The 24353-nt window shown below is 55.5% G+C and overlaps 1 protein-coding gene across 10 annotated transcripts in view; it reads right to left on the reverse strand.

Moving 5' to 3' along the window:
- Window positions 1-24353, reverse strand: part of Sned1 (sushi, nidogen and EGF like domains 1) — a 75029-nt gene that overhangs the window by 31647 nt on the left and 19029 nt on the right. For 9 of the 10 annotated variants that reach the window (XR_011709201.1, XM_071619480.1, XM_071619479.1 and 6 more), the window contains exons 2-16: window positions 19905-20192; window positions 17670-17810; window positions 16940-17102; window positions 14857-14982; window positions 14426-14539; window positions 13344-13457; window positions 13097-13210; window positions 6000-6125; window positions 5666-5770; window positions 5319-5432; window positions 4654-4770; window positions 2718-2834; window positions 2345-2461; window positions 2058-2171; window positions 1674-1847 (exon numbers count right to left, since the gene is read on the reverse strand). Coding sequence is in view for 9 of the 10 variants with exons in the window: in XM_071619480.1 (XP_071475581.1) it covers window positions 1674-1847; window positions 2058-2171; window positions 2345-2461; window positions 2718-2834; window positions 4654-4770; window positions 5319-5432; window positions 5666-5770; window positions 6000-6125; window positions 13097-13210; window positions 13344-13457; window positions 14426-14539; window positions 14857-14982; window positions 16940-17102; window positions 17670-17810; window positions 19905-20192 (2044 nt within the window). In the remaining variant the exon portion in view is untranslated. The other variant, XM_071619481.1, reaches the window with a different exon arrangement.

Below are 24353 nucleotides of genomic sequence, written 5' to 3' on the forward strand. Positions count from 1 at the left end.
GATCCTAGGCTTGGCGGTGTTTCTTCCAAGTCACACCAGAATGCCAGTGTCCATATGATCAGTGTGTCTCCTTGGGGTTTAAACCACCTCCTGTGGCCTTACTTCTGATGCTGCTGTTGGTTCTTTTTCCTCTGTAACCTGCTCTTCTCTCCAGATGTGCAGATGTTCTCATTATCCCATGGCACCTTTGCATTTCCCTGTGATGTGGCTGGGCTCCCTTTCCTCCTGCGGGATGCGCCATGAGTCCTTCCAACCCATCCTTCTTCTGTAATCCTGGAATTTAACTCACAGCTGCTAGGAGTTTTCTCTCTTGTATTTATCTTCTCTGTATATCTATATTTCTCTACACATTACGGCTCTCTTCTTCTTGGGTCCCTTTATCCAGGGTGGGCACTGTGCTTCACCCTCCTTTTGATGCACAGTCTTTCCCTCTTCTTCCAACTGTCTTCAACTTATTCTTCATCTATGTCCACTACTAAATTATGTTTATTTCAACTATTGTAGTCTTAAATCCTTTTATTTATACTTTCTCCTTAAAAACTATTGATCCTGTTTTGTATGGGCAACGCCAAGTTGAGGCTTGTGCGTCACTTTGTACTATTTATAGTGCAGTGGCTGTAAGCACTCAGGCCTCTTTCTCTACAGCGGGACTTGGATCCTGTATTTGTACTGTACAATATGAAGCAGGCATGATCTAGAGTGTACTTGCTATTTTGTGCTGTTAGTCTGCTTTCTGCACCCTCCACCCCCGGGGCTTGCTGTCTGGACCTCTTTTCCTACTCTGGAGTGGCTGTGCTTCTCGGGGGCCTCAGGGTCTTTCTGGTGAGCTCCTGTTCTCTTGAGGACACTGGCCTCTCATTTGGCAACAAGCTGGGGAGAAGCAGCACTGGAAAGGTCTCTTGACAGTCAGGCATGAGCCTTGGGAGGTCAGGAGTAGAGGACAGATGGTTGTGAACCAGGCAGTCCATAGAGCTCTTCACCTGGGTAGGGCTGCACAGGGTGGGTTGGGCTTTGGGGACATTTGGGAGATATTAATGGGCTTATGTGCCCCATTCCTGTCTGGATGATGTCACCACCAGCCCTAAGCTTGTTGCTTAGAAATCCTTGTTTTATGAAAACCATGTAAACATCACACAGCTTTTCGGAGGAAGAGCCTGGATGCCTTGGCTTGGTGCAACACTCGTGCCACTGTGTCAGAGCCCTGCGTCTTGAGGCCGCCTGCCTCCAGGTATGCACCCTAAGCTCCGGAGCAGACACAGCAGGACCCAGAGGCAGTGCTCTCTGGGGCAGCCCTCTGCCGTGCCCTGCGTGTTGTGGGGGGTGGGGTGGGGCGGGGGGTGTTGTGCAAACACATATCTGACACCACAGGTCTGGGTGGGTGGGAGTACGAGGCAGGTCCTAGCCTGGGTCTGCCTCCTTAGGACCCTGCACTTGGCCACGGTCTTGGCCTTGGCGGCTTCATCTGCAGAGTGGGCCTGTAGGAGGTTGACCCTCTGTTCTGAGCTACTCTGAGGTTAGGGAAGCCCTTAGTGAGGATGTTCCCGAGTAAAGTTGACAGGATCCACATCCCCAATGCACAGAGAGGAGACAGGGAAGGTGGGGCTAGGCCAGGAGGAAGCTGGCTGGTGGGGGGGTTGTCCCGTCCACCCTCCCCTGAGGGCCCACGAAATCACCTAAGCACTGGGGAAGCTGACTCCAGACACCTTGCGGCAAGCAGATGCTGGTGTGGCTGGGGGCACTCAGGCTGTAGCCATGGTCACATGTGTACAAAGCCACCGAGCCCAGGCGAGTTCCATTGAAGCGCATGGTGGCATGCTTCACCTCTTCTGGGCGGCCACAGTCCACCTCTGCAGGAACAAGAGCACAGCAGCCTGTCCAGAGCCGCCATTCCTCTGCTGGGCCCAGGGTCTGAGGAGGCCCAGCTCGCACCCTTCTGGAGCAAGGTGCTGGACTTTTGGGCACTGGCAGTTTCTGAGGTTTCCTTCCTTTTTTCCTTCCCGTCTCTGCCCGGTCCCACCCTTGGCATGGCCCCCAGCCCAGTCCCCTGGATTGCTCACCTGCCTGGCACCGGTGTCCTGTGTACCCTGCTTGGCAGTGACAGGAGAAATCCATGCCTAGATCCTCACAGGTGCCCCCATTTACACATGGGCTCCGGAAGCAGGGGGAGGGGGCTGAAAGAGAGCAGGAGGGTTCCCATCACCAAGTCTCCCGAGGGGCTCTCAGATGCATGGGGGTGTCCTACCTCCTGAACCCAGATCCACCTCCTATTCCTGCAGGACCCAGGCCAGCCCTGCCCACTGGGCCTATATCCATAGGAGAGTTCCCCTGCTGTTCCCAACCCTACCTATCTCACAGTGCCGCCCGGAGAAGCCTGGGGGACAGTCACACTTGTATTTGCCAATGTAGTGGAAGCAGGTACCACCGTTGTGACAGGGGCCGGAGGCGCAGGAGTCTGGTTTCCCTGAAAGCAGAAGGCACCCAGCAGGGTCAGGTGTCACGGCTAGATGCTTCCCTTCACCCCCACCCACTTCCCTAACATCCTAGGGCTGGGAGCCTTCGTGATGGGGTATTCCTGAGAGACACACTCAGGTGGCTGGGATGGGGGCTGGGGGTCTCAGGTGGAAGTTTGGCTCCCTCCCACTCTTCCCATGCTGATTCCAACTGATTGGGCCCAGTTCAGGGCTTGCCAGCCACCCCACTCCATGCTGGGGCCGCACCGATCTCACAGTGCCTCCCGGTGAAGCGGTAGGGGCAGCTGCAGTGGTATTCGCCCCCGGACTCCTTGCACGTGCCCCCATTCCGACAGGGCCCTGAGCTGCACAGGTGTGGCCGGGCTGTGTGGGAGGACAGAGACGATGGTGAGCACCGGCAGCCCACTGCTCGTGCCTTCTGCCCCTGGCCGGCCAGGCCTGCTTCTCGGCTGAGGCCAAGTTAGCCAGGACATACACGGGGGCAGGGCTTGCAGTCTGTAGACCCCTATTGAGCCTCAGGTGGGCTCTTTGGTGGAGAGCAGGCCCCACACCACAGCACATGATGCTCCCTCCTTCCTGTTTGGCATCTGAAGCGGGGGGCGGGGGGGGGGGGCTGAGTTGTGATTGATGTGACATCACCATCCATAGCAGTGGTTCTGATTCCAGTGCTTTCTTGGCTCCTGAAGTATAGGTTGTGAGGCCTGTGCTTTAAAGGTGTGATTTGAATGGCAGTTGCCAATCAGACCTGTCTGTCTGTCCTCCCATCTTGACCACCACAGCTTGACAGGGCCTAGTGAGTTGGGTCCTTGGATTTCTTGCTGTCCTGCCAGGAAGGCAGAGCAAGAGGGGGCCTTCCTATCCCTCAGAGTCCACCCCTCCTCTCCCCCACTCTACACCCTGGGAGGCCTCACAGCTGCATGTCCCACCTCTGAAAGCAGACTCCTGAATCCTCCCTGGGTCCCCCTTGGGGCTGTCCACACCTGTGGCTTCCTCTGCTCTCAGGAGTGGGGCCCCTGAAGGGAGCCTACGCAGTTCCTCAGGTGGGCACAGGGACAATGGTGCAGGGATGCTGGGTACTGGGAACCGGGCCTGGGGAGGGGTGGCACGTGCTCTGGGAGCCTCCAGCCCTTACGGGAGGTGGGCTGCTGGAGGAGAGTGCAGATGAGTTCTGGGCAGGGCCCAGGACGGGGGCAGTGGTTCCAGGAGCATATGGAGGAGGAGACTCAGCAGGTCTGGCAAAGAACTGAGCAGGGGCCCCTTCCCTTGTGAACCCCCTTTCTTGCTGCAGGAGTAGGAGAGGCCAGAGGGGTCTCAGGGGCCACTGTCAGGGACAGGTGAAGAGCAGCAGAGGTGTCTGGGAAGCTCCTAGGTGGATCAGGTAGGGTATTGGCTCTCCAGAGAAGCCCAGGCCTGAGCTGGGATAAAAGGCCTGACCACACTGGACTCTGGCCAAGGGATGCCTGAGATGCTGGGAGATGAAGGCTGTAAAATGTCTACATTCTCCACATGTAATAAGGTTAACAAACTTCTAATGAAATACTTTTTAAAAAAACTCAATACAATGATTCTAAGATCTATTTGGAAAAATGCTGAGCAGAAAGAAAGTAAAGCCCGTTCTGAGGGATGCAGATCAGAACAAATGACAAAAAAGACAGTCAAAATAATGAGGCGCTGCTCCGGATAAGTACGACAGAGCAGCATCGCAAGGGAGGTCCCAGAGTGATCCCAGGAAAAAACAGAAGATGCTCGGAAATAGAACCGGGGCCTGCGCACAGGCGCTCTCCAGGGTGCTGACCCCGCAGCATCCCCGCAGGCCCCGCCCCCGGCAGCATCCCCCCAGACCCCGCCCCGGCAGCATCTCCGCAGGCCCCGCCTCCAGCAGCATCCCCGCAGGCCCCGCCTCCAGCAGCATCCCCGCAGACCCCGCCCCCGGCAGCGTCCCCGCAGACCCCGCCTCCAGCAGCATCCCCGCAGGCCCCGCCTCCAGCAGCATCCCCGCAGACCCCGCCCCCGGCAGCGTCCCGCAGACCCCGCCCCCGGCAGCGTCCCCGCAGGCCCCGCCTCCGGCAGCGTCCCCGCAGACCCCGCCCCCGGCAGCATCCCCCCAGACCCCGCCCCCGGCAGCGTCCCCGCAGGCCCCGCCCCCGGCAGCGTCCCCGCAGACCCCGCCCTCCTGGGGCACCTTTCTCGCAGTGCCGGCCGTGGAATCCGCGCGGGCACTCGCACGTGTAGGAGTCGTCGTGGGAGTCACAGGAACCTCCATTGAAGCAAGGGTCTGAGTCGCAGGGCGATGGCAGGGCTGTGGGGGGAGGGCACGCAGAGGCTGGTCCTAGAGCATGTGCTGCCAGGGTCGCCTAGGAATCATGACTGGAGCCAAGGCCACTTAAAATATTCTGTGGACTCAAAGGCTCCTCCCTGGAATTTCTCATTCTTGGTTTTAGCATAATTCACCCTCGCTCTTCATGGGGTAGCACTGAGCTGTGACACACAGATGTCTTATCATCACTGCTGGCAAACTCGATATATGCAGAATTATGTCACGAGGTTAAGCATCTTGACACTAGCAAATAAATAGTAGGAAGTGCAAATACCCTAATTATGTATGCACTAAGCCTTTCAACAGATCTGCGGGGGGAGGGGCTAGGGAATCCACACTGTTGCCTGTGTCCTGGTCAAAGTCTTTCTCCCTCCGCGCCCAGGAGCTCGCCGCCCACACTGCAGGAAAAGCTGTTGCCAGAGGCCAGACAGCAGCACTGGCCCTGCCCGCGTGGTGCTGCCTTCTCCTGCAGGACACCCCGCCCCTCCTCTTTGGCCAGGACCCCCGCAGGCCCTTCTGGAGCCACTAACCGTGGGTGACATTGTGGCCCGTGTGGCAGACACACAGGTAGCTCCCACCGTACTCCATGCAGTAGCCTCCGTCTGGGCACTGGGTGTTCATGTTGCAGGGTGTGGCTGTGACTTCTGCAGAGAGGAAGAGGATGCTCCCATGTGGGCCTGTATTCCTGGGGACCTCAGGTCCTCGACAAGGGTGGGGCTGCCCAAGACCCAGTGACCCTGCTAGGGAGACCAGGGTGGAGCACTTCTGCAGCCACTCGCCTCTCCCGCACAGGGTGGCAGTGAGGGTTATGGGACCCTGCTGATAGGGATGCTCGACAGAGCAGGATGACTGCCCCCACCTCCAGCACGACACCTACCAAATTCACACAGGAGTCCAAAGAACCCTGGGGGGCACTGGCAGAAGGTAGTGTTGGTACCCAGGCACCTGCCTCCGTTGCGGCACTCACAGTCACTGGGGATTCCTGCCACAGGGAGGGAGAGGGTCCTATTGTAGGGCCACAGAAGATGGGCTCTCCCACCTGCCCTGCCTGGCCACCCTCCCACAACCACTGTGTGTACACACACGTCCTCACACACCTTCTCTCGGGAGCTTCCTGCATGCACACCCTATGGAAGGACCCTCCCTGCTTTTGCTACCCATGGGCAAAGCTGGGTCCTCCTGCCCCAGCCCTGGGGTATAATCCAACGCACTCTCCGTGCAGTCCAGGCCCATGAAGCCTTCCGGGCACTCGCACACGTAGCCCTGGTCTGCATCCACACAGGTGCCCCCGTTCTGGCAGGGGGCAGAGAGGCAGGCGTCAGGCACTGAGTGGCTTCCTGCAAGAAAGGCCGTGGTCACAACTGGCCACTCAGGAGTGGGGAGAATGCAGGCTCCCCCCAGGAGGAGAAGAGCCACGTTCTGGCTGGGTTTGCACCTCTGTTCTCAGTGTCAGGTGGGACTTTAAGCCAGAGGCTTATTTTCTGGAAAACGATTTATAGCTGCTCTGCCCCCTGTAGCTCAGCACCTGCCGGCTCCTTCCTGGTTTCCTGGAAGTGCATTTCCTGCTGTAAATTTTAATACCTGTACGTGCAGCTCTGGGAAGCCAGCCCAAAGCCAGGGCCCCTAGGCACTCCTGGTCAAACATTCCCCTTGGTAAGATTATTGGGATTTTCCAGGTGTGTTTCTATTGATTCTTAGTTTAGCTTCGTTCTGGCCAGAAAACATAATATTTTTTACTGAGCCTCATGTTATGGCCAGCAGTGGCCTATCATGGGGATGCTCCATGAATTCTTTTCAAGAATGTGTGTACTCTTGGAACACCTGTTAGGCCAAGTCCAAGTCTTCCGTAGCCATGTTGGTTTTTCATGTGTTCTGTGAATTACTGGAATCACCTGTAATCATCGATCTGCTTCTTCTTGCAGTTTGTCCGGTTTTGTGTCATGTATTTTGATACACATTAGTAGGGCTAACAGGTGCAAGTATACTTAGGTTGTCTTGATGAATTGATCCCTTTACCATTATAAAAGGTTCCCTCTTTTTACTCCTATAACTAAAATTCAAGCTATCTGATATTAATATAGCTACTGCAACCTCCTCTTGATTAGCATTTGATCAATTTTTCAGGTACATTTAAAATTCATCTTTATAAATTAATATACAGTAAAATTGGCATTTTTGGTGTAACTGCTATGAATTTTAACACTGTATAGATTTGTGGAACCCCATCACAACCAGGATACAGAACATCCCATCATTCCAGAGACTTCGTGTTCTGTTTCTTCAGAGGTTCGGACCCCTGATCCTCTGAGCTCCTGGCCACCACAGCTGCCCACCACTGCAGTGTTGCCTCTTCGAGAATGCCAGGTGAATGGAATGTGGCAGAGATCTCACGTGGCCCTGCAAGCTCCTGTGCTGGAGGCCTGGTCCCCAGCTGACGGCACTCCTGGGACGCAGTAGGATATCATTAGTGTGTGTCCTTGAAGGGGATCCTGGGGCCCTGGTCTATCTTGTCCTTCTCCGTGCTTCCTGGCTGCCGTTAGGTGAGCAGCCTCCTTCACCATGTGCTTCCGCCATGAAGTCCTGCCTCACCGAGGCCCAAAGGTACAGACAGTGTCCTCTGAAACAATAAACCCTTCAAACATGGCCTCCTTTAGGTGGTTTCTCTCAGGTGTCTGTCACACTGACAAAGGCTGAGTCACACACATGCAGGAATCTCTTGTGACGGGCTTCCTTCCCTAGAGTGCTGCTGAGGTCATCTCAGTGAGTGTGTAAGGATGAGTTCCCTTTGAGACTGAGGGGTGTTTTCCGTTGTCACCACAGTTTATCTGTCCACTCACCCGATGTAGGAGACTTGAGTTTTAGATTTCTGGTGAACATAAATAGACATGATTAAAACACTGTGTAGAGTTTTGCAGTTTTCATTTCTGTAGGGTGAATACCTAGGAATAGGATGCTGGGCCACATTATAGGTGTATGTTTAACATATAAAACTGCCACGTTGTTTTTAGAGTGGCAGAACCATTTTGTAGTCACCCCAAATGTGTGCGAGTCCACTGCTCTGTGTCCACACCAGATCATCATCACGTCTTCTGGACACTGCAGTCAGTGTGGGGGGGTATCTCATTGTACCCTGGGGCTAGCATCTCCCTCATGGCTACTGATAAGGACGAGAACACCCTCCATCTGTCCTCCACCTGTGTGCTCCTGTGGTCGTGAGTCTTAAGTCTCTTGTCCATTTTATGACTGAGTTCTTTTCCCACAGTTGGTTGCTTTCCCACATCAAGTCCTTTATCAGAGGTGAGTTTTCCAAATATTTTCTCCCCGTCTGTATTTTTGTCTTTTCATTCTTTTAACTATGTCTTTCACAGTGCAAAAGCTTTTAATTTGGGCAAAGAAGTCTAATTTATCTATTTTTTTTTTCTGGTATAGATAATGCTTTTGCTGAGGCCAGGTTACCAATATTTTTTTTCACATTTTCTTTTAAAAATGTTATAGTTCTACATTTTCCATTTAGGTTTATGCTCCATTTTGAGTTAATATTTGTATAAGGTGTGAGGTTTGAGGTTTTTTTTTTTTTTTGCATAAGTAAAATTTCAATCCCATTTGTTGGAAGGATCATCCTTTATCCATTGAATTGCTTTTATATATTTTTCAAAAGTTAATGGACCGTATTTGTGTGAATCTGATTTTGAATTCTCTCTTCTGTCCCATTGACCCATTTGCCAATAACACGTGGTTGTCTTCAGTGTAGGTTTATAGTTAGTCTTAACACCTGGTAGTGCAAATCCTCAATATTTATTCTTCTTTTTCAAAATTGTTTTGGCTATTCATATAAATTTCCATATAAATTTTAGAACAATCTTGTCCATATCTACAAAAAAAAATCCTGCTGAGATTTTGGTTGGAATCCTATTAATTAATCAATGTGGGGAAAACTGACATCTTTACTTTACCATGTTGACTCTTCTCATCCATGAACATGGGGTGTCCAACCATTCACTTAGACTTCCTTTGGCTTCTTTCATCATTATTTCATAGGCTTAATCATACAAATTCTGTGCATTTTGTAAGATTTACATCTAAATTTTTATCTTTAGGGGAACTATGATGAAAGGTATTGTCTTTAAACTTTGGGTCAGATCACACATGCCTAACCTGGGGGAGCCCAAGAGTTCATAAATAGCTTCCTAAAGTTGCTGGTCCCAGGTGCAACCTCTGCTCAGTCTCCATGAGCTCTCTGGGTTACTCTTCTTGGTCCTGTGGCTAGAAAGCTGAGCTTTCAATCGCCCTCCCTACCATCTGCTCCTGTGACTGTACTCGTGGTGGGGGGCAGAGAAGGACAGTAACAGGGGTTGGCTATACCCTTTGCAACTGTAGCACCTCCAGTTGGTGAGGAAGGTTCCCTGCTCACACTGTGAGGTCCCCACAGTGGGCCTCCGTGGGCCCTGCTTCTGGAGCCTGGCCACAGGGATTCTGGGCTCTCCTTTGTCCATGTTGTGGACATGTTGCTCACTTTTGGTTTCAGAGTGACTTTGAGTCCAAACTGAGGGGATACCAGAGAGGGGAAAAAAAGTGAACTCACCACTGGCTCGGTGGCACTTCTTGGCTTGGTCTCCTTCCCCAGTCCACCTGCTACTATTTACTTCCCCGAGTCCTCAGATAGCTAGTCCACGCATTCTGTCCAGGTTTACGGCTGCATTCAGTGGGAGAGACAGGATAGAGTGTGCTTACTCTATCGCACTCAGGACTAGAAACCCGTCCATCACTCTGAGATGATCTGCACTGCCACGCTTGGTTTGGGTTTCTTTAAACAGTGTCTTGATGGGTTTTGGTTTTTGATTCACTGACAACCTCGTCTCTAACTGGTGCCTTTGGTTTACATCTTACTGAACTACAGATGTGATTAGATTGAACCTGTCGTCTTGTATGAATCTGTGTGTCCTGATGCTCCTTTGTTACTTTTTTCCTACCTCTGGATTGATTAAGCATCTACCATTCTACCCCCACAACTGGTTTTAGTTTATCTTGTTTTTTTACTTGTTGCTCTAGAGATTACAATGTTTATCTTTTACTTACAACTTATCTTTTGCCTTTACCTTTAAGTAATACTATGCCACTTTATATAACATGAGGCTTTTATAATATTATACTTCCATTTCTTCCTGTCTTTTATGCCAGGTTGATAAACTATGGTCCACAGACCAAATCTCGCCTGCCGCTCATTTTAAAAATTAAAGATTTTTTTGGCACCCATCTCTGCCATACATTTGTGTCTTATCTATGGCTGATTTCCTATCACAATGGCAGAGCTGAGTAGCTGTGACAGAGACGATATTGTTTTCAAGGCCAAAAGTATTTATCTGGTCCTTACAGAAAGTCTGCACCACCTTGTATGATAGTTTATTCCTACCTAGGAATAAATATATCACTACTTCATTTTTCAAACTTTCTTTTTGTACTGGGTATTGAACCCAGAAGTGCTTCACCACTAGTTACATCCCACCCATTTTTATTTTTATTTTGAGACAGGGTCTTGCTATGTCACTCAGGCTAGCCTTGAACTTGCAACCCTCCTGCCTTAACCTCTGTAGTCACTGGGATTATAGGTGTGCAACACCACATCAGGATACTACCTCACCTTTAGAATAAAAATTGCTTATTTTTAAATTGTCTTTAAAGAGCTTTTGAAGTAAGAAAGTCCTTTACCTACAGATCGGTAGTTTCTAACATTCTGTACTTTGTGTAAACCCATAGTTTTCCCTGGGATCATTTTCCTTTCATCTGAAACATTTGACATTTTTACAACACAGATAGGCCAATGAATGCTCTTGGCATTTGTTCATGTAAAAAAGTCTTCATTTCTCCTTAATTTCTGAAAGATAGTTCTGCTCTGCGGATAGTTTTTTCTTTCAGCACTGAAATGATGTCACTCGTGTGTGCTGGTGAGTGCAGCTTCTGGCGAGCCTGCTGTCACCCAGGTTCTCTGGATGTGACGACGTGTCCCTTTGCTGCTGCTGAGACACGTTCCTTGTGCTGGGCCCAGCGGTGCTCACGGGGTATCTTTGTGTGGTTTTCTTCATGCTCTTCGTGAGCACTTGGGCTTAGTTTTCATCAACTTTGGAAGGTACTTGGCCGTCATGTCTTCTGTACTGTTTATGGGACTCCCTCTTCCCGCCTCTTCCTCTTCCGTGGACTCCAGGTGCACACATCCAGGCCTCTTGGGGCTGTCCTGTGGGCCACAGATCACCTGTGCTTCCAGTCCTGCTCTCTGGACGACTTCCTGAGTTGTTTCTATTCCTCTCCCTCCTTCTCGTGCGTTGGACCTCCCTCTGCAGCATCTAACCTGCTGTCACAATCCAGTGTACTCTAAAAACTCAGACATAGTTTTCATCACTACAGTTTCTTTTAAAAATATTTTGTACTTCTCATTATTCCCTTTTCCTCCCTCAACAGTCTTGAGAATATGCAGCATTCTCATATGAGTGTCTAAATATCTATAATGATGCTCTTGTCTCTGTTTCTGCTGATCTGTTTTTCTCCTGGATATAGGTCACGTCTGTCTTCTCTGCTTGCCTGACATCTTTGACTGGGTAGCTTGGGTTCCGGGCCCTGCGTAGGCCTGTTATGCTGTTTGGGGAGTGTAGGATGTTCCTGCGTGTGGTCAAGACCTGGGGTCCGCTTGATTCTTTTGGACTTCCTTCTGAGGCCGTGGGGCTATCAGCTCAGTCCTCACCTCGGCACGGCTTTCTCCATAGCTGAAGGGCTCCTCCTGAGGCTCTCTCCACCCTGGCCCTGGTGTGGAGAGTGCTCTCCGCTCTGGCAGGTGTGGGTGACTTTCCCAGCCCTGTTGGAGAGGGGAGTCGCTTTCTGGTGTTCTGTCCTAGCTTTGTGGATCCCCCGACCCAGATCACACTGAAGCAAAGACTCCAGGCCCTTCCTGATCTCACGTCCCCTCCCCCCACCCACAGCTCCATCTGTTCTGCTCTCAGCCCCCAACCTCTGTTTGAGCCTTCAAACTGAATCTTGCTTCTGCACTCAGAGGGCTCCTGACCCGGGAGCAGCCTGGGTGCTCCGACAGCGTCTGGGGTGATTGCAGGGCTCTCCTCTCCCTGCCTTCCTCTCGGGGATGGCAGCCCTAGGCTGTGTGGTCCAGTGGCTGAGGTCAGGGCACTTGCAGGCTTTGCTTGGGAATTTCTAGAGCAGTTAGCATGAGAGCAGCCACTCTGTAGTCTCCAGTTCATCGGTCAGTTCCCATGAACTCTGGTTGGACTGTCAGGGCTTGCACTTTGTACGTAGCTAGCGAACTTCCATCAGTGGTACAAGTGTCAGTTCTGGGGCTTTTGTAGGTTTGGGGATGGAGTCTCCTTTGTTGCCCTGGCCTCAAACTACTGGGCTCATGTGATCCTCCTACCTTAGCCTCCAAGCAGCTGGGGCTCCGGGCGTACACCAGGCACTCTGCCTGTCCTGCTGTTTTTATTATTCACTTCCATTTGCATTATTATGCTGTGTCAAACATGATTTATTTGTAAAAATCTTTGGAAACCACTTACCTGCTTTTTGACACGAGTTTAGTGAACCACCTGAGGAGTGAACTGCAACCCCGGTGTGAAGGCAGCCAGCAGGCCAGGTGCCCCCCGCCCCCGCCCTCTGCACTCCAGCCTGCCCCCTGGGGACGCTCTGCCTGGGTGGCCATGGACATGGAGAAGGATGGAAGGCAGTGTCCATCTGTGTCTTTCTCATGGTTAAATTAACTTCCTTCTTATTTTTTAAAGCCAAAAATGAATTTGAAGCGTCTGTCTCAGCACCCAGGGCACAGCAGCCCCTGCACCTCCAGGATGTCTGCCCCATGGGTGGCCCTGGGGTCAGAGCAGTGCTCAGACACCGAAGCCTTTGTGTTCTCATTTTTTTTATGGTGCTTCAAAATCTCTAGTTGGCCTCTTCCTTGGTCTACTGTCACAACCCACGTTTAAAACAACAGGAAATGGCAAAAGGTCCCCCTGCAGGCACTGAAGGCCGGCCTCCTTTCTAGCTCCCCGGCGGATTCTGGGTCAGGAAGATGTTAAAAAGCCATGACACTAAGCTGGAAGAGGAGGTCTGTTCTTGCATTTTGCAGAGGAAATCAAGGGCCAGACCTTTCCCTGAGCAAGAGAAGACCCTCACCCAGCCTCACACAGCTTGCTCCCTGCTCTGCAGGCCCCAGCTCAGGAGGGGATGGGAAGTGGGGAGAGGGCAGGGACCTCCCCAAGCCAGAGGCAGATGTGGGGTTCAGCTGGACAGTGAGGCAGGACACGGGCATGTGGCCAGCTACCTGTCTCGCAGCGAGGTCCCTCGAAGGGCTCCACACACACGCAGGTGTAGTTCCCCACCAGGTCGACACATGACCCTCCATTTAGGCAGGGGTCAGAGCCACACTCGTCCACATCTGGGGGCAGCAGAGGTGGGAGGTTGGCTGAGCCCAGGTTGGACACCCCGGGCCCAGCATCTGGCTGGGAGGGGAACCTCTCCCAGCACCACCCACTTCCCCTGGCCCTTCTGCCCCGAGAGTCACTGCTCACCCATCTCGCAGGTGGCCCCTGTGTACCCGGCCTGGCACACACACACTGCAGAGCCACTCTCCGCCTGGCACTGGCCGCCATTTTGACACTCTGTGCTGTCACATGGGGATAGGGCTGCATGACGGAGGAGAGGACGGCATGTTGGGCGCCTGGCTGCGCTACTGATCAGCAAAGACCCAGGACCCCTGCTGAGCCCTCCCTGAACTTGCTACAGCAGCAGAGACGGTTTCTGTGACCTGCGGTGCTGAGGTGGCTGCGATCCGGACACTGGGCTGACCACCGTGTGTTCTACGAATGACTCACATGTGTCAGCGCAGCAGGCTGAGCCCGAGGGCAGGTGGTCACCATGCTTTGGTTTTCAGGGGCTCCCTTGTGTAGCTCTGCAAGCACCACCCCACAGTGAGGCTCGGGCCAGGAGGGGGACCCGTCTTTCTTTGTCAAGAGGTCAAAGGCGAGGGGAACCCAAGGGGCCCCAACTCAGGTGCTGGTCAAAGTATGATTATTTGAGGCTGAATCGTCCAGGAACAGCTTCAAAGAGCCAGGCTCTGAGGCAGAGGGCCAGCCCCAGTGGTCTGGAAGCAGGAGTGGAGAGGAGAAGGACCCAGCCCATGCCCGGGCTCTGAGACCCTGGGGTGGGGAGAAGGGGTGTCCTTGGACCTGCTGGCTCAGGAGGCATGGGCAGGTGGAGGGCGGGCTGGGGAGTCTGTGCTCACCCTAGAGCTGGCCCAGGAACTGCAGGAGTCCCTGTCTTCCCGTCGAGCTATCTTGGTGGGCCTCATCTAGGCTCTGCTGATGGTCTGGCCTTGACGTGGGCCTGGGCGCTGACCCAGACACCAGCCTAGATCAGGCTTCATTCCTACTCCAGCATCAGGGCCTGGAAGCCGTGTCTCTTGGGGTCACTCCTCTTGTTCACCCACAGGCAGGACTTTTGTCTAGTGCCTCCCCCCCCCGCCGACAGCCTCTCTGGGTGGCCTACAACTGAGGCTGAGCCCCTCCAGGGCCTGGACCTCAGCCTCTCTAACCACGAGTCCAGCTCTCTTGCAGCAGCAAGGTCATGGGGCCTGCTGGCAGGTTCTTCTTACCCGACTCACAGGTGGGTCCCCTGAAGCCAGCTGGGCATTCACAACTGAAGCTGTTGACACCATTGGTGCAGGTCCCGCCATTCTGACACGGGTGTGAAGCACACTCGTTCACATCTGAAACGGGCAGGCTGGGCTTCAGTGGAGGACATAGGGCTGGGAGGAGCCACCACAGCCTTGGGTTGGGGGCGGGATAAATGGCCAAACTGAGCTTGACTCAGAGAAGGCCTCCAGGGACAGCAGCAGTACCGGCCGACCGTCTTCACTGCCACAGAGCCACGGCATCTGCCCCTCAGCCATCCCCACCACAGAGGGACAGAGACCCTGACTCAGGCCTTCAGGGTCACCGCCTGCACCAGCAGCACTCCTGAGCCCAGTGCCACCAGTGGGCCGGTCCCCTCAGTGAGCACCCTGTTCCCCGGGCCAGGACTCACCCAGGTGGCACCTCCGCCCTGTGAAGCCTGCGAGGCAGGAGCACGTGTACGAGGGGTTGCCGGTGACACAGTCATCGATGCACTTGCCGCCATTGAGGCACGGGCGCAGGGCCAGGCACACAGAGGCTGTGGGCATAGGAAGGAGCCCGAGTCTCCCGTCAGCCCCGAGGACTTGGGCCAGAGAGCCGCTCATATACACTATGTCCTTCCTTCCCTTGGTCCCCAAGGCCACCTGGTGACCACGGGCAGCAGCACACCCATGCTCTCACTGCCCAGGTCCTGGTCTGCAGGGAGCCCTGTGTGACTGAGGGGTGCTGGCAGTTAGTGCCCTCAGCTTTGCCTTTGCCTTTGGTGAAGGCACACCCCCAGAATCACACCCACAGCCCCTGCTTGTCCCTTGAATCTTCCCCAGCTCTGCCATGGGCGATTCTGAGGCCCAGGCGCCCCTCTTGGTTTCCTGGCGTGTCAAAGGAGAGGCTGGCAGTCAGCCATCAGAGCCCTGCTTCTCCTAGCAGGGCTGCCACCAGGAAGGGGCCCCAAGACCTCCACACCCTGACTGCCGGAGCAGACAGCCACCGACGCGGCTCCCGAGACACTAGCCCAGGAGAAGCAAGGCTGTTGGAACCTGTGGCTGATAAGCACAAATCAGCAGGTGACAACAGCATCCCGAGGACTTGGATTCCTGTTGCTAAGAGGGTCCCAGGGAGACTCCTGGAAGGACCCCGTGCTGCCCGCCCAGCCTCCCTATGCTTGGCCACCTGCTGAATGGTGCTGCCTGTGGGCCCTGCTTTCTCAGAATCCGACTTCCAGATGTGGATGCGCTGCCTCTCAGCACACACTGACCCCCCTGCTGATGAGCCACACTCGTGGAGTCCTCAGAGCTGACCCTGGAGCTGGACAGTCTGCATGCTGCTGCGAGGCTGGCTTGGAGCATGCAGTGTCCCCGCCCGCAGGGGTATCGGGGACCTGGAGGCCCCTCTAACTGTTCATCCAGAGATCCTGGACAGTGGGCAGGAGGGCCCCCAAGGACGGGCAGGACCCTCTTCTGAGGGCCCCTTTCCCCAGGCTCGTACTTCACAGCTCCAGGCCTGGCCTGCCCACAGGACCCCACCTGCACCTTTTCCTCAACCCAACCCCATACCTTGGCCAATGGCAGGCCACCTGACCCACCGACCCACCCAAAGCAGTGGTTGGGAGTGGGTGTCTGCACCTATGTGCACCCTCAACTGCCCGTGCCAGATCCGTGGTGGAGCCTGATCTGAGACACCTGGCCTGTGGCTCCCCAGCTTGGGGGTGGGGGCGTGGCTCCTGGACGCCATGCCCACGGAGTGCCCACTCCCTAAGCTCAAACTCCAACTGGGGCCTACTCGCAGTCTGCTTTGTGGGCACAGGCCTCTCCCCAGAGGTGGGCACTCAGGAGTGTCTCCCCGGCCAGTAGATGCCTGGTGCTCCTCCCTCTTGGTCATTGTGTGTGTGCCTGCACCTGCAGCTGGTCTGGCGGGTCCCCAGCATTGTACTGGCTCTCTGGAATGGCGCTAGGGAGAAGCACCCAGCTCGGGGTGGGCTCGGGCCCAGAGGTGGGAGGGGAGGCCCCAGGAGAGGCCTCTCTGTGGCACCGGCTTGGCTTGTGAGGAGCAGCTCCCCCACATGCCTGGGCCGTCACCTGACGCCCCTGGGCCGTCACCTGATGTCTTGCCTCCCGAGGCTGCACGCAGCAGCACTGGCGGTCCCAGGGTCCACGCTGTCCCAGGGCCGTCTGCTCGTGCAGGAGGGACAAGCCCCATCAGCCTGCGCGGTCAGATGGAGGGACCTGGGGACCACCCAGTCTGTACCAGGCACAGGCTGGTCACAACACCAACCCCTAAGAGTGGGCCCACGCCTGCGGTCCCAGCCTACATCAGGATCCCATAAGCCCCTGGGGAAACCGGCTCAGGGCCGAGCCCCAGGACCTGCCCAGTTCATGTGCTTCCAGGAGGGCGGGCCTCACGTAGTCCTCACGTGGTCCCCCTGCCCTGGGTCAGCACCCCACCCAGCCCCTCCTGAGGCCCCCATTCCTCAGCCCTCCCCGCCCTGAGCCTCTTACTTGTATGGCCGCAGCCCCCCACGCGCACCTGGGCATCATCGATTCTGAACGCCCAGCGCCCGGGCACACCCACGTTGGTGGTGGTCTCCACCTCTGCGATGTCCGCGGTGCGCGAGCCAGGGATGTTGAAGTAGCGCCGCCCATCGCCCGCATTGAAGCCTGCCTGGGGTGGGGGTAGGAGGGGAGACAGGTCTCCTTACATTTCCTTGACCCTTCCCTGGGTGGCCAAGGTCAAAGATGGTGGGGCAGATGGCCTTGTACCTGGGACTCAGCATATGTAAGTCCTACCAGGCCCTGAGGTCAACCAACCTTGCCTCAGCTACAGGAGCACTGGCCCTGTTCCCTGACCCATGCCTCCAGCCTCACCCCTGGGCTTCTGGGCCTCCCGGAGGGCCTTGGGGCCAGAGAGGGTCAGAAGATGAGTGGAGGCCACACTGAGGGTAGGGGCTTCCGGTCACTTTTGTATCTGTCAATCAAGAGCCACTGTAAGGAGGATCAGGGGACAATGGTGCCTTTGAGCCTGAGGATTTCTGTCGTTCTGGGCAGTGAGAGGCCTCCTTGAGGACACCTGGTTGTGCCTCGTCACTGTGATCTCCTCACTCTGGCTTCCGCAGGGCGGTGGGGCACATCTGCCTACAGTGACCCCAGCCTCGCTCCTTCAGGTCATGACAGTCCCAGCAGGAGGAATAGGGGCCCCTTGATACCAAGTACCAGCCGCACCGTGACCTACCTGGGCTGCGATGCCCCCCAGGCCACCAGAGTTGCCCCCACTGCTGGCATGAGTGCCTGTGGTCCATGAGATGGACTCGTAGTTGAAGATGGTGAAGGAGGACTTGCCGTCGGTGACCAGCACCGTCTGGAACGTATTGACCTGTGTAGGAGAGAGGGCTGGGCAGGGGCCGCAGCGAGGCCCTGCTCTGGGCCTACTCAGTGTCCGCCCCACAGGGGGACAGTCAGCCAGGCAGGAGTGCGAGGGCCCAGTGCACAGCACCCCGCCTTGCTGCAGGGGCCGTGAGTGCCCTGCACTGGGTGGAGGCCGCCTAGGGCACGAAGCAGACTGGGCCCACCCAGGAGGACGCGGCTCTGCAGTGGCTTAGTGCTCACTTGGCCAAGTCCATGAAATTCCTTGTGTGAAATGAACAAAAATGTAAAAAGAAAAAAGGGGGATGCTACAGGGGAACTAGAGAAAAGCAGTTCTGCATCCTCCAGGTTTATGACCTGTGTTCTGTGGTGGGCAGTGTCCACGTAAGAGACGTCGTTTTACGTTGGGGTGAGGAATTGGGACCGTTCAAGAAATGACTGGGTCACACGGGGGAAGCTTCCTGAGAGAACAGACTCCGAGCCTGCTTTTACACAGTACCTGATTAATCCCAACCAAGTGTGGCTTTAAAACACAGCCATGGAAATCCTAGAAGAAAAGAGGCCCATGTGTCCACACCTCGTGAGGAAAAGGACCTTTAAGTACGACGTTTGTTAACAGCAGGGACCAACAGGGAGACTTACATATTGGGGAAAAAACTTCTTAATAGAAGAAAGTGTTGTAAGATCAAACGGAGTGTCAAATAGCCACGTGAAGAAGCCCTTGTGACCCGTGGCAGGTGGACATGGATATCCTTCACTGCAGGGCAGCGTCACGGATCACAGGGAAAGCCCCAGAGCATCCCTCCACAGCGGAGGACACCAGCAGCAGCAGCTGACCCGACCGCCCCCGAGAGCAAAGACACCCAAGTCCCTCAGAAGCACCTTCTGTGGCCTGCTGGGTTGCCAAGGAGGGACAAAGACATAGCCCGCGGCTGGGGTCAGGCACTGGCACCGCGAGGTGTGGGGGGGACTCAGGGGATGCTGCAGGTCTGCAGGCCATGGGTCTCCAGGACACCACCATGCCAGGGGCCACTTGGGGCCACGTGGTGCCACCCCACAGCCTTGTAGCACATGGATTTTGTCCACGTCCAGGTGAGACAAGTTGAGGCACAGCAGGGCCCCGGGCTGGCTGGCAGCCATGGAGACCATGGGAGCCGCGGCGGGCACTGTAGTGTGAGCAAACAGGGGAATGGGCACTGTGCTTTGGGAAAGTGAACCTAACCAAGATGTGACAGCCACCATCAGGGCCAACAGCGGGGCTGTGGGAGCTGGCCAACCTCAGTGTTTCCACAAGCTGCGAGGAGATGCAAGAACCGTGACGTCCACTTTGTGTTGATGAGCCTGCTCCTGGCAGCGCGGGAAGTGCTGCCAAGTGCCCCCTGTGCCTCCGAGCACATCTGGTGCCTGGTGCCCGGGACACGCTGTTCCTGTCACCTCCACTGGAGTATGCTGAATGGGCTGCACTACTCCTGTCTGCTTTGTCCAGGGCTGTGTCCCCAGTGCCCAAGACACTGCCTGCTGCTTAGCAGGTGCCCTAAAAAGTGTTTATTGAGTGGTGAACAGATAGCTCGGGACGTGTGCCCCTTGGTACCTCTTTCAGGGGAATTAGCATCTATCTGGGCAGTTGTGGCCCAATATCCAACACAGGCCTTGACATAGTAGGTGCTCAATAAACACTGTCCTCCTAAGGGAGCGTCCACCCACCTGTTCTCACCAGGCTGGGCAGAGTGCCCAGGAATTCCTGTTAGCATACTGGCTGGCTGGCATTGCCAAGGGCGGGGAACAGAAACGGAATGGCTCCTGCAGAGTCCCTGAGTGCTGGGCATTCCAAATGGAAGTCCTCCTGACTCCTGCTCACCTGACAGAGTCACTAGCCCATCTGCTGCAAGTGTGCAGCGTCCAGGAGGTCTGGGAGGAGAAGGCTCCACCCTCCTCCACGGGTCCATGACCTCGGCCAAGGAAGTTGATATACTCTCTGCTGCGGGGACTTGGATTCCTGAGCCCCATGTTCCTCTTGGGTGTGGATGAGGGACTGCACCTGGCCTGCCTTGGGGAGGGTCCTAGCTAGATACCCTCCCTTCTCAGGACCAAGGCCTGGACTCACAGGAGAAGAAGAGCTGCCTCCAAAGAAGGTCACTCGGTACCATGTGGCGACAAAGACCCAGGTGGCAGAGAAGTCTGGGAGCTCAGGGAAGTAGCGTCTGATGTCCTCCGTGGCTCTGTGCAGCGTGGCTGGGTCCGTGGCCTCCCGGTAGTAGACGTCACCTGAACGCCTGTTGTCCACATCTGCCCAGAAGGCCGCCACCACGCAGCGGTCCTTGGCGATAGGGAAGGCCACGGGGGTGAACTGGGAGACCTCCTTGAGGAAGGAGATGATGCCGTTGTTGTTCACCTGGGAGAGAGAAAGCGGGAAGCTGTGGCATGGTGCCTCCTCCCTCCTGATCAGACATCTTGGGAGGGCGACCCAGCCTCAGCAGCATCCCCAGGGGGACCCTGAGATGGGGCCGCAGGGTCTGGCTGCACCCCGCCCCGGGCAAGCGGGTGCTCAGGACCAGGTTCTGACGTGAGCCGAGTGCCTGAGGCCTGCTGTGGAACTCCCTCCCGGCAGGGCCTGCTGCTCTTGGCCTGCCCAGCAGCCTTTACGGCTTCCAGGGTTTCTTGGGCCATCGGGAAGGGTGGGGTCCGGGCCAGGGCCAGCACAGCCGGCGGAGGATGGAAGTGGGGAGCCCAGGAGGCTTCAGAGCAGCAGAGGCTGAGCAGAGGCTCTGCATTCAGACAGGCAGAATTCAGGCCTGACTCTGTGTCCCCGAGACAGGTCAGCTACCCCCTGGCTCTGGTCTTCTCACCTAGGAGACTGAGCTCACACCGGCTCAGTCCCCAAACCCATCCTCACCCCCAAGATGATGTGTGAGGGGGTGGGGCCTTCTGGAGGGAGGAGACCATGAGGGCGGAGCTCTGAGGAAGGGGATCAGTGACCTTATAAAGGCCAAAGGGTGGCCTGCCACGTGAGGACACAGTTGGAAGACCCCAGGAAGCAGGCCTCTCTGGCATCAACTCTGAAAGAACCAGGGCCGTGAGAAGAATGCTCCTGTTGTTCATAAGCTTCCCAGTCTCAGGCACTTTGTTATAGTAGCTTAAGACACCAGCTCTGACCTCACAGGGGGCTGGGCAAAGGCATACGAGTTTGCGGTCACAGTGCTGGCCCCATATTGTCGTTCTTTGCTGCTGGGAAGAATGTGAGCAGAACTGGGCCTTTAGAAAAGGCTGCTGGGACTCCCTCCAGTGAGGGCATGTGTGTGTTCAGATCAACAAAAAGGTGGATGATGCACTCTGTCCCCAGAGCACCAGGGTCCGAGCCAGGGCCAGGAGAGGCGTGGGGGCTGGCCCCTGTCCTCACTGCCTTTCCAGAGCCCAGCGGCGGCTCAGGAAGGAGAGAGGGCCATGTGAGAGCTCAGGGCTAGCTGGAGCCAGGTCCCTGATCAGCCTGCAGGGGCGCTGGGCCCTGGCTCCAGGCACGTGGGTCCCGGGGTGTGGGTAGGGTGGCCTCTTCCAGGCAGAAGCAAACGAAAGTATGCTCTGGAGGGAGGTGGTGTCATCTTGGCCTCAAGTCATTCCTACAAGTGACTTGTAAACCGAGGACATAAAGATGATCAAGCACACAGGAAGGCCTCAGCAGAGAGGGACACCAGGTGTGGCACCGTCAGGCTCCTACTATCCAATAGCAAGGCTCAAAGAAATAAGATGCCAATCTTAAGATTCCATCAAGAAAACAGTCAAGCCAGGTGTGGTGGCACACGAGGTCCTGCTGGCCCAGGTGGAGGGTCAGGTTCCAGGCAGCTCAGGAAGGAGAGAGGGCCATGTGAGAGCTCAGGGCTAGCTGGAGCCAGGTCCCTGATCAGCCTGACGGAGTGAGAAAGAGGTGGGGGAGGGCTGGGGATGCAGTTCAGAGGTAGTGTCCCTGGGCTCAATCTCTGTCACTGCACAAATGTCCTTTGCCCATTTTTGAATCAGGTTGTTTGTGTTTAGTTGTGGAATTTGAGAGCTCTTTCTGTATTCTGGACACCAACCCCTCATCAGGACATGGCTGGCAGATGTCTCCTCCATGCCGGGGGTTTGTGACACTGTTGACTGTCTCTTTTGATGTCCCAAAGGTCCAGGAAGTCCTCTATGCCTGTTTTCTTTTGTTGCCAATGACTCTGGTTTCCTACCCAAGAAATCGCTGCCCAGTGGCTGCCCCCGGGTTTCCCCTGAGTTCCAGTGTTAGCCTTTGATCTACTTTGACTCTGTTGGTTGCAGTGCCAGGGGCTCTGACGGCATTCTTTCCTGTGTGGCCACTCAGCTTCCCAAGCACTATCTGCTGAGAGCCTGTCCCTGGCCCTGGTGGCCCTGGCCTGCTGTGAGAGGTCCTCTCTGCAAGAAACCTGTGAAGGGCCGACCGCCCTACCTGACCACCCTACCTGACCACCTGGGAGGTGGGAGGCACAGAGCACGAGCGGCTGTGAGCACTGGAGCTCTCAGGCCTTGCTGGTGGAGATGTAATGGTGAAATGGAAAGGGGGAATAGAATGAGTAATGGTGACCACAGAAGGCCCCGGCCATTTCGCTCCTGCATATAAAGCCAGGTCAAAGGCCAGGTCTTGAGGATTTGCATTGTGTGCCCAGGTGCATAGCGTCATTATTCACAACAGCAAGAAGCTGGAGGCCACTCCAGCGTCCACTGGTAAAAGGACAGACAGAGAAAGAATGGGATGTTATTCAGCCTTAAGAAGAGAGGGAGTCCCAGGTGTAGCAGGGTGGTGAGCCCTGGAGATGCGGTCAGTGCAGCCAGCCAGTCCCCAGGGCCCTGACCACAGGGCCAGGTCCACACGCACCCCAGGTCGTCCTGCCCACGGCTTCCTGGAGTCCTCGTGCAGCCGTGTGGAGGTTCAGTTGAGCAAGAGGCGCCCTCTGTGGGCAGCTGTGCAGGTGCTCACACTGCAGCTCTGAGCGCAGGGCTCGCATCTGCACCAGCAGCGTGGTTATGCCATGTGCATTTCACACAAGGAAACACTGGGGGGAGCAGGGAGGAAAAGAAGCCATCAGCATAGTTACTGATCAAAGAAGACAGTGTAAAGAATCAAATGAATATGATAAAAGGAAACAAAATAATAGAAATTAGGAACTAAAGGGACAGGCTTGAAAGCAGATCTGATACAGTGTTAGGGAGACCAGTGAACTGGAGTGGAGGATGGTTTGGAAGAAACCACCCAGAAACGAGAACAGAGACAGGAAGGTGCTCAAGGGCCAGACAAGGGCACCTTCTGAAGCCCCAGGAGGAAGAGAGGGTCAGAGGGCATGTCTGAGACGCTCCCAGAACTGACTGTGTGTCAGTCCATCTGTTCAATCCCAGGACTCGTTCTAGAAAAATAAGAACCAAGCCGCAGCACGCAAGCAAGTGCTGGGAACTCAGGCAGCCAGAGACACGGACGTGCCCTGAGAAGGAGAAGCTGCAGAAACCACGGAAGGTGGTACGGGAGCAGGCGGCCGACTCCCACAGCCGAGGGCCCAAGAGGGGAAGAAAACAAGGCCTGCCGCCCAGAGACGTCCCTCACGGCCGACCAGCAAGCGGCACAGGAGGAAGGAGAGAAGAACGGACCCCACTGGGGAGGGGGTGGGGTCGACCTTCAACCACAGGGGTCAGGGGAGAGATGTAGAGGGGGTCACAGACTGACCCAGTGGGCAGTGGCCATGTAGGGAACCCACAGGGGCCGTGGGTTGTGAGAGGGTCTGCAGAACTAGTGGCAAGGACACCAGGCGTGCAGTGTGCAGCACCGGGGCAGAGCCCTGTGCAGACTCCTGACAGGACGGGGTGGCAGAGCTCCAAGCCAGCAAGAGAAGAGAAGGAAATGTAACGCAGGGGCCAGTCGCCCAGGAAGATGGAGCACGGAAACCCGTCCCCCAGGTATGCATCCAACAGAGAGGGAGGAACGCTGCTCCGTGTGAAGACAGGCTATCTAAATGCTCGCCATAGGGAAGCTGCAGTGTTGAGAGCCACAGCCGAAGGGGCCCCAGCAAACTTTCAGACTTCCAGCTGATGATTGGCTCACAGCGCCCCAGCAACTTCTAGCTGATTGGCTCCTCTGCGGTGATGCTCATTGGGCTGTTTCCCCGCCCTTTCAGACCACGGAGCTGCTCATTGGGGGACTCTTTTGGCTCCACCCACGCGACCCAGCCAATCGGCCTCAAGAGCAGGAGGAGTGGGGAGGTGGAGAGGCTTGTGGGAAGCCGGTGGTGGCAGTTGGGCTCTGAGGGTTTTTCCTGAGGAGCTGTGTGGTGTGGTGTGTGTGGTTCTAAAAATAAAGTTCGTTTCTTTTGACAAGTGGCTCCTGAATTGTGCCAAGCCAGACTGCGGCATTTGGTGGCCGTATGGGAACGACTGAGGGTAAGTGATAAGGTAAACTGCTCGCCCCTGAGGGCAGGGCGAGAGGATGGGGAGCCATTTAAAGATTCCTCTTTTGTTTTGCTTCACTTTGTTTTAAGTTGCCTGTCCCTGGAGATGGGTGAGACGGAAGAAA

This window comes from Marmota flaviventris, chromosome 11 (assembly GCF_047511675.1).
Source record: "Marmota flaviventris isolate mMarFla1 chromosome 11, mMarFla1.hap1, whole genome shotgun sequence".
Classification (NCBI taxonomy): Eukaryota; Metazoa; Chordata; class Mammalia; order Rodentia; family Sciuridae; genus Marmota; species Marmota flaviventris.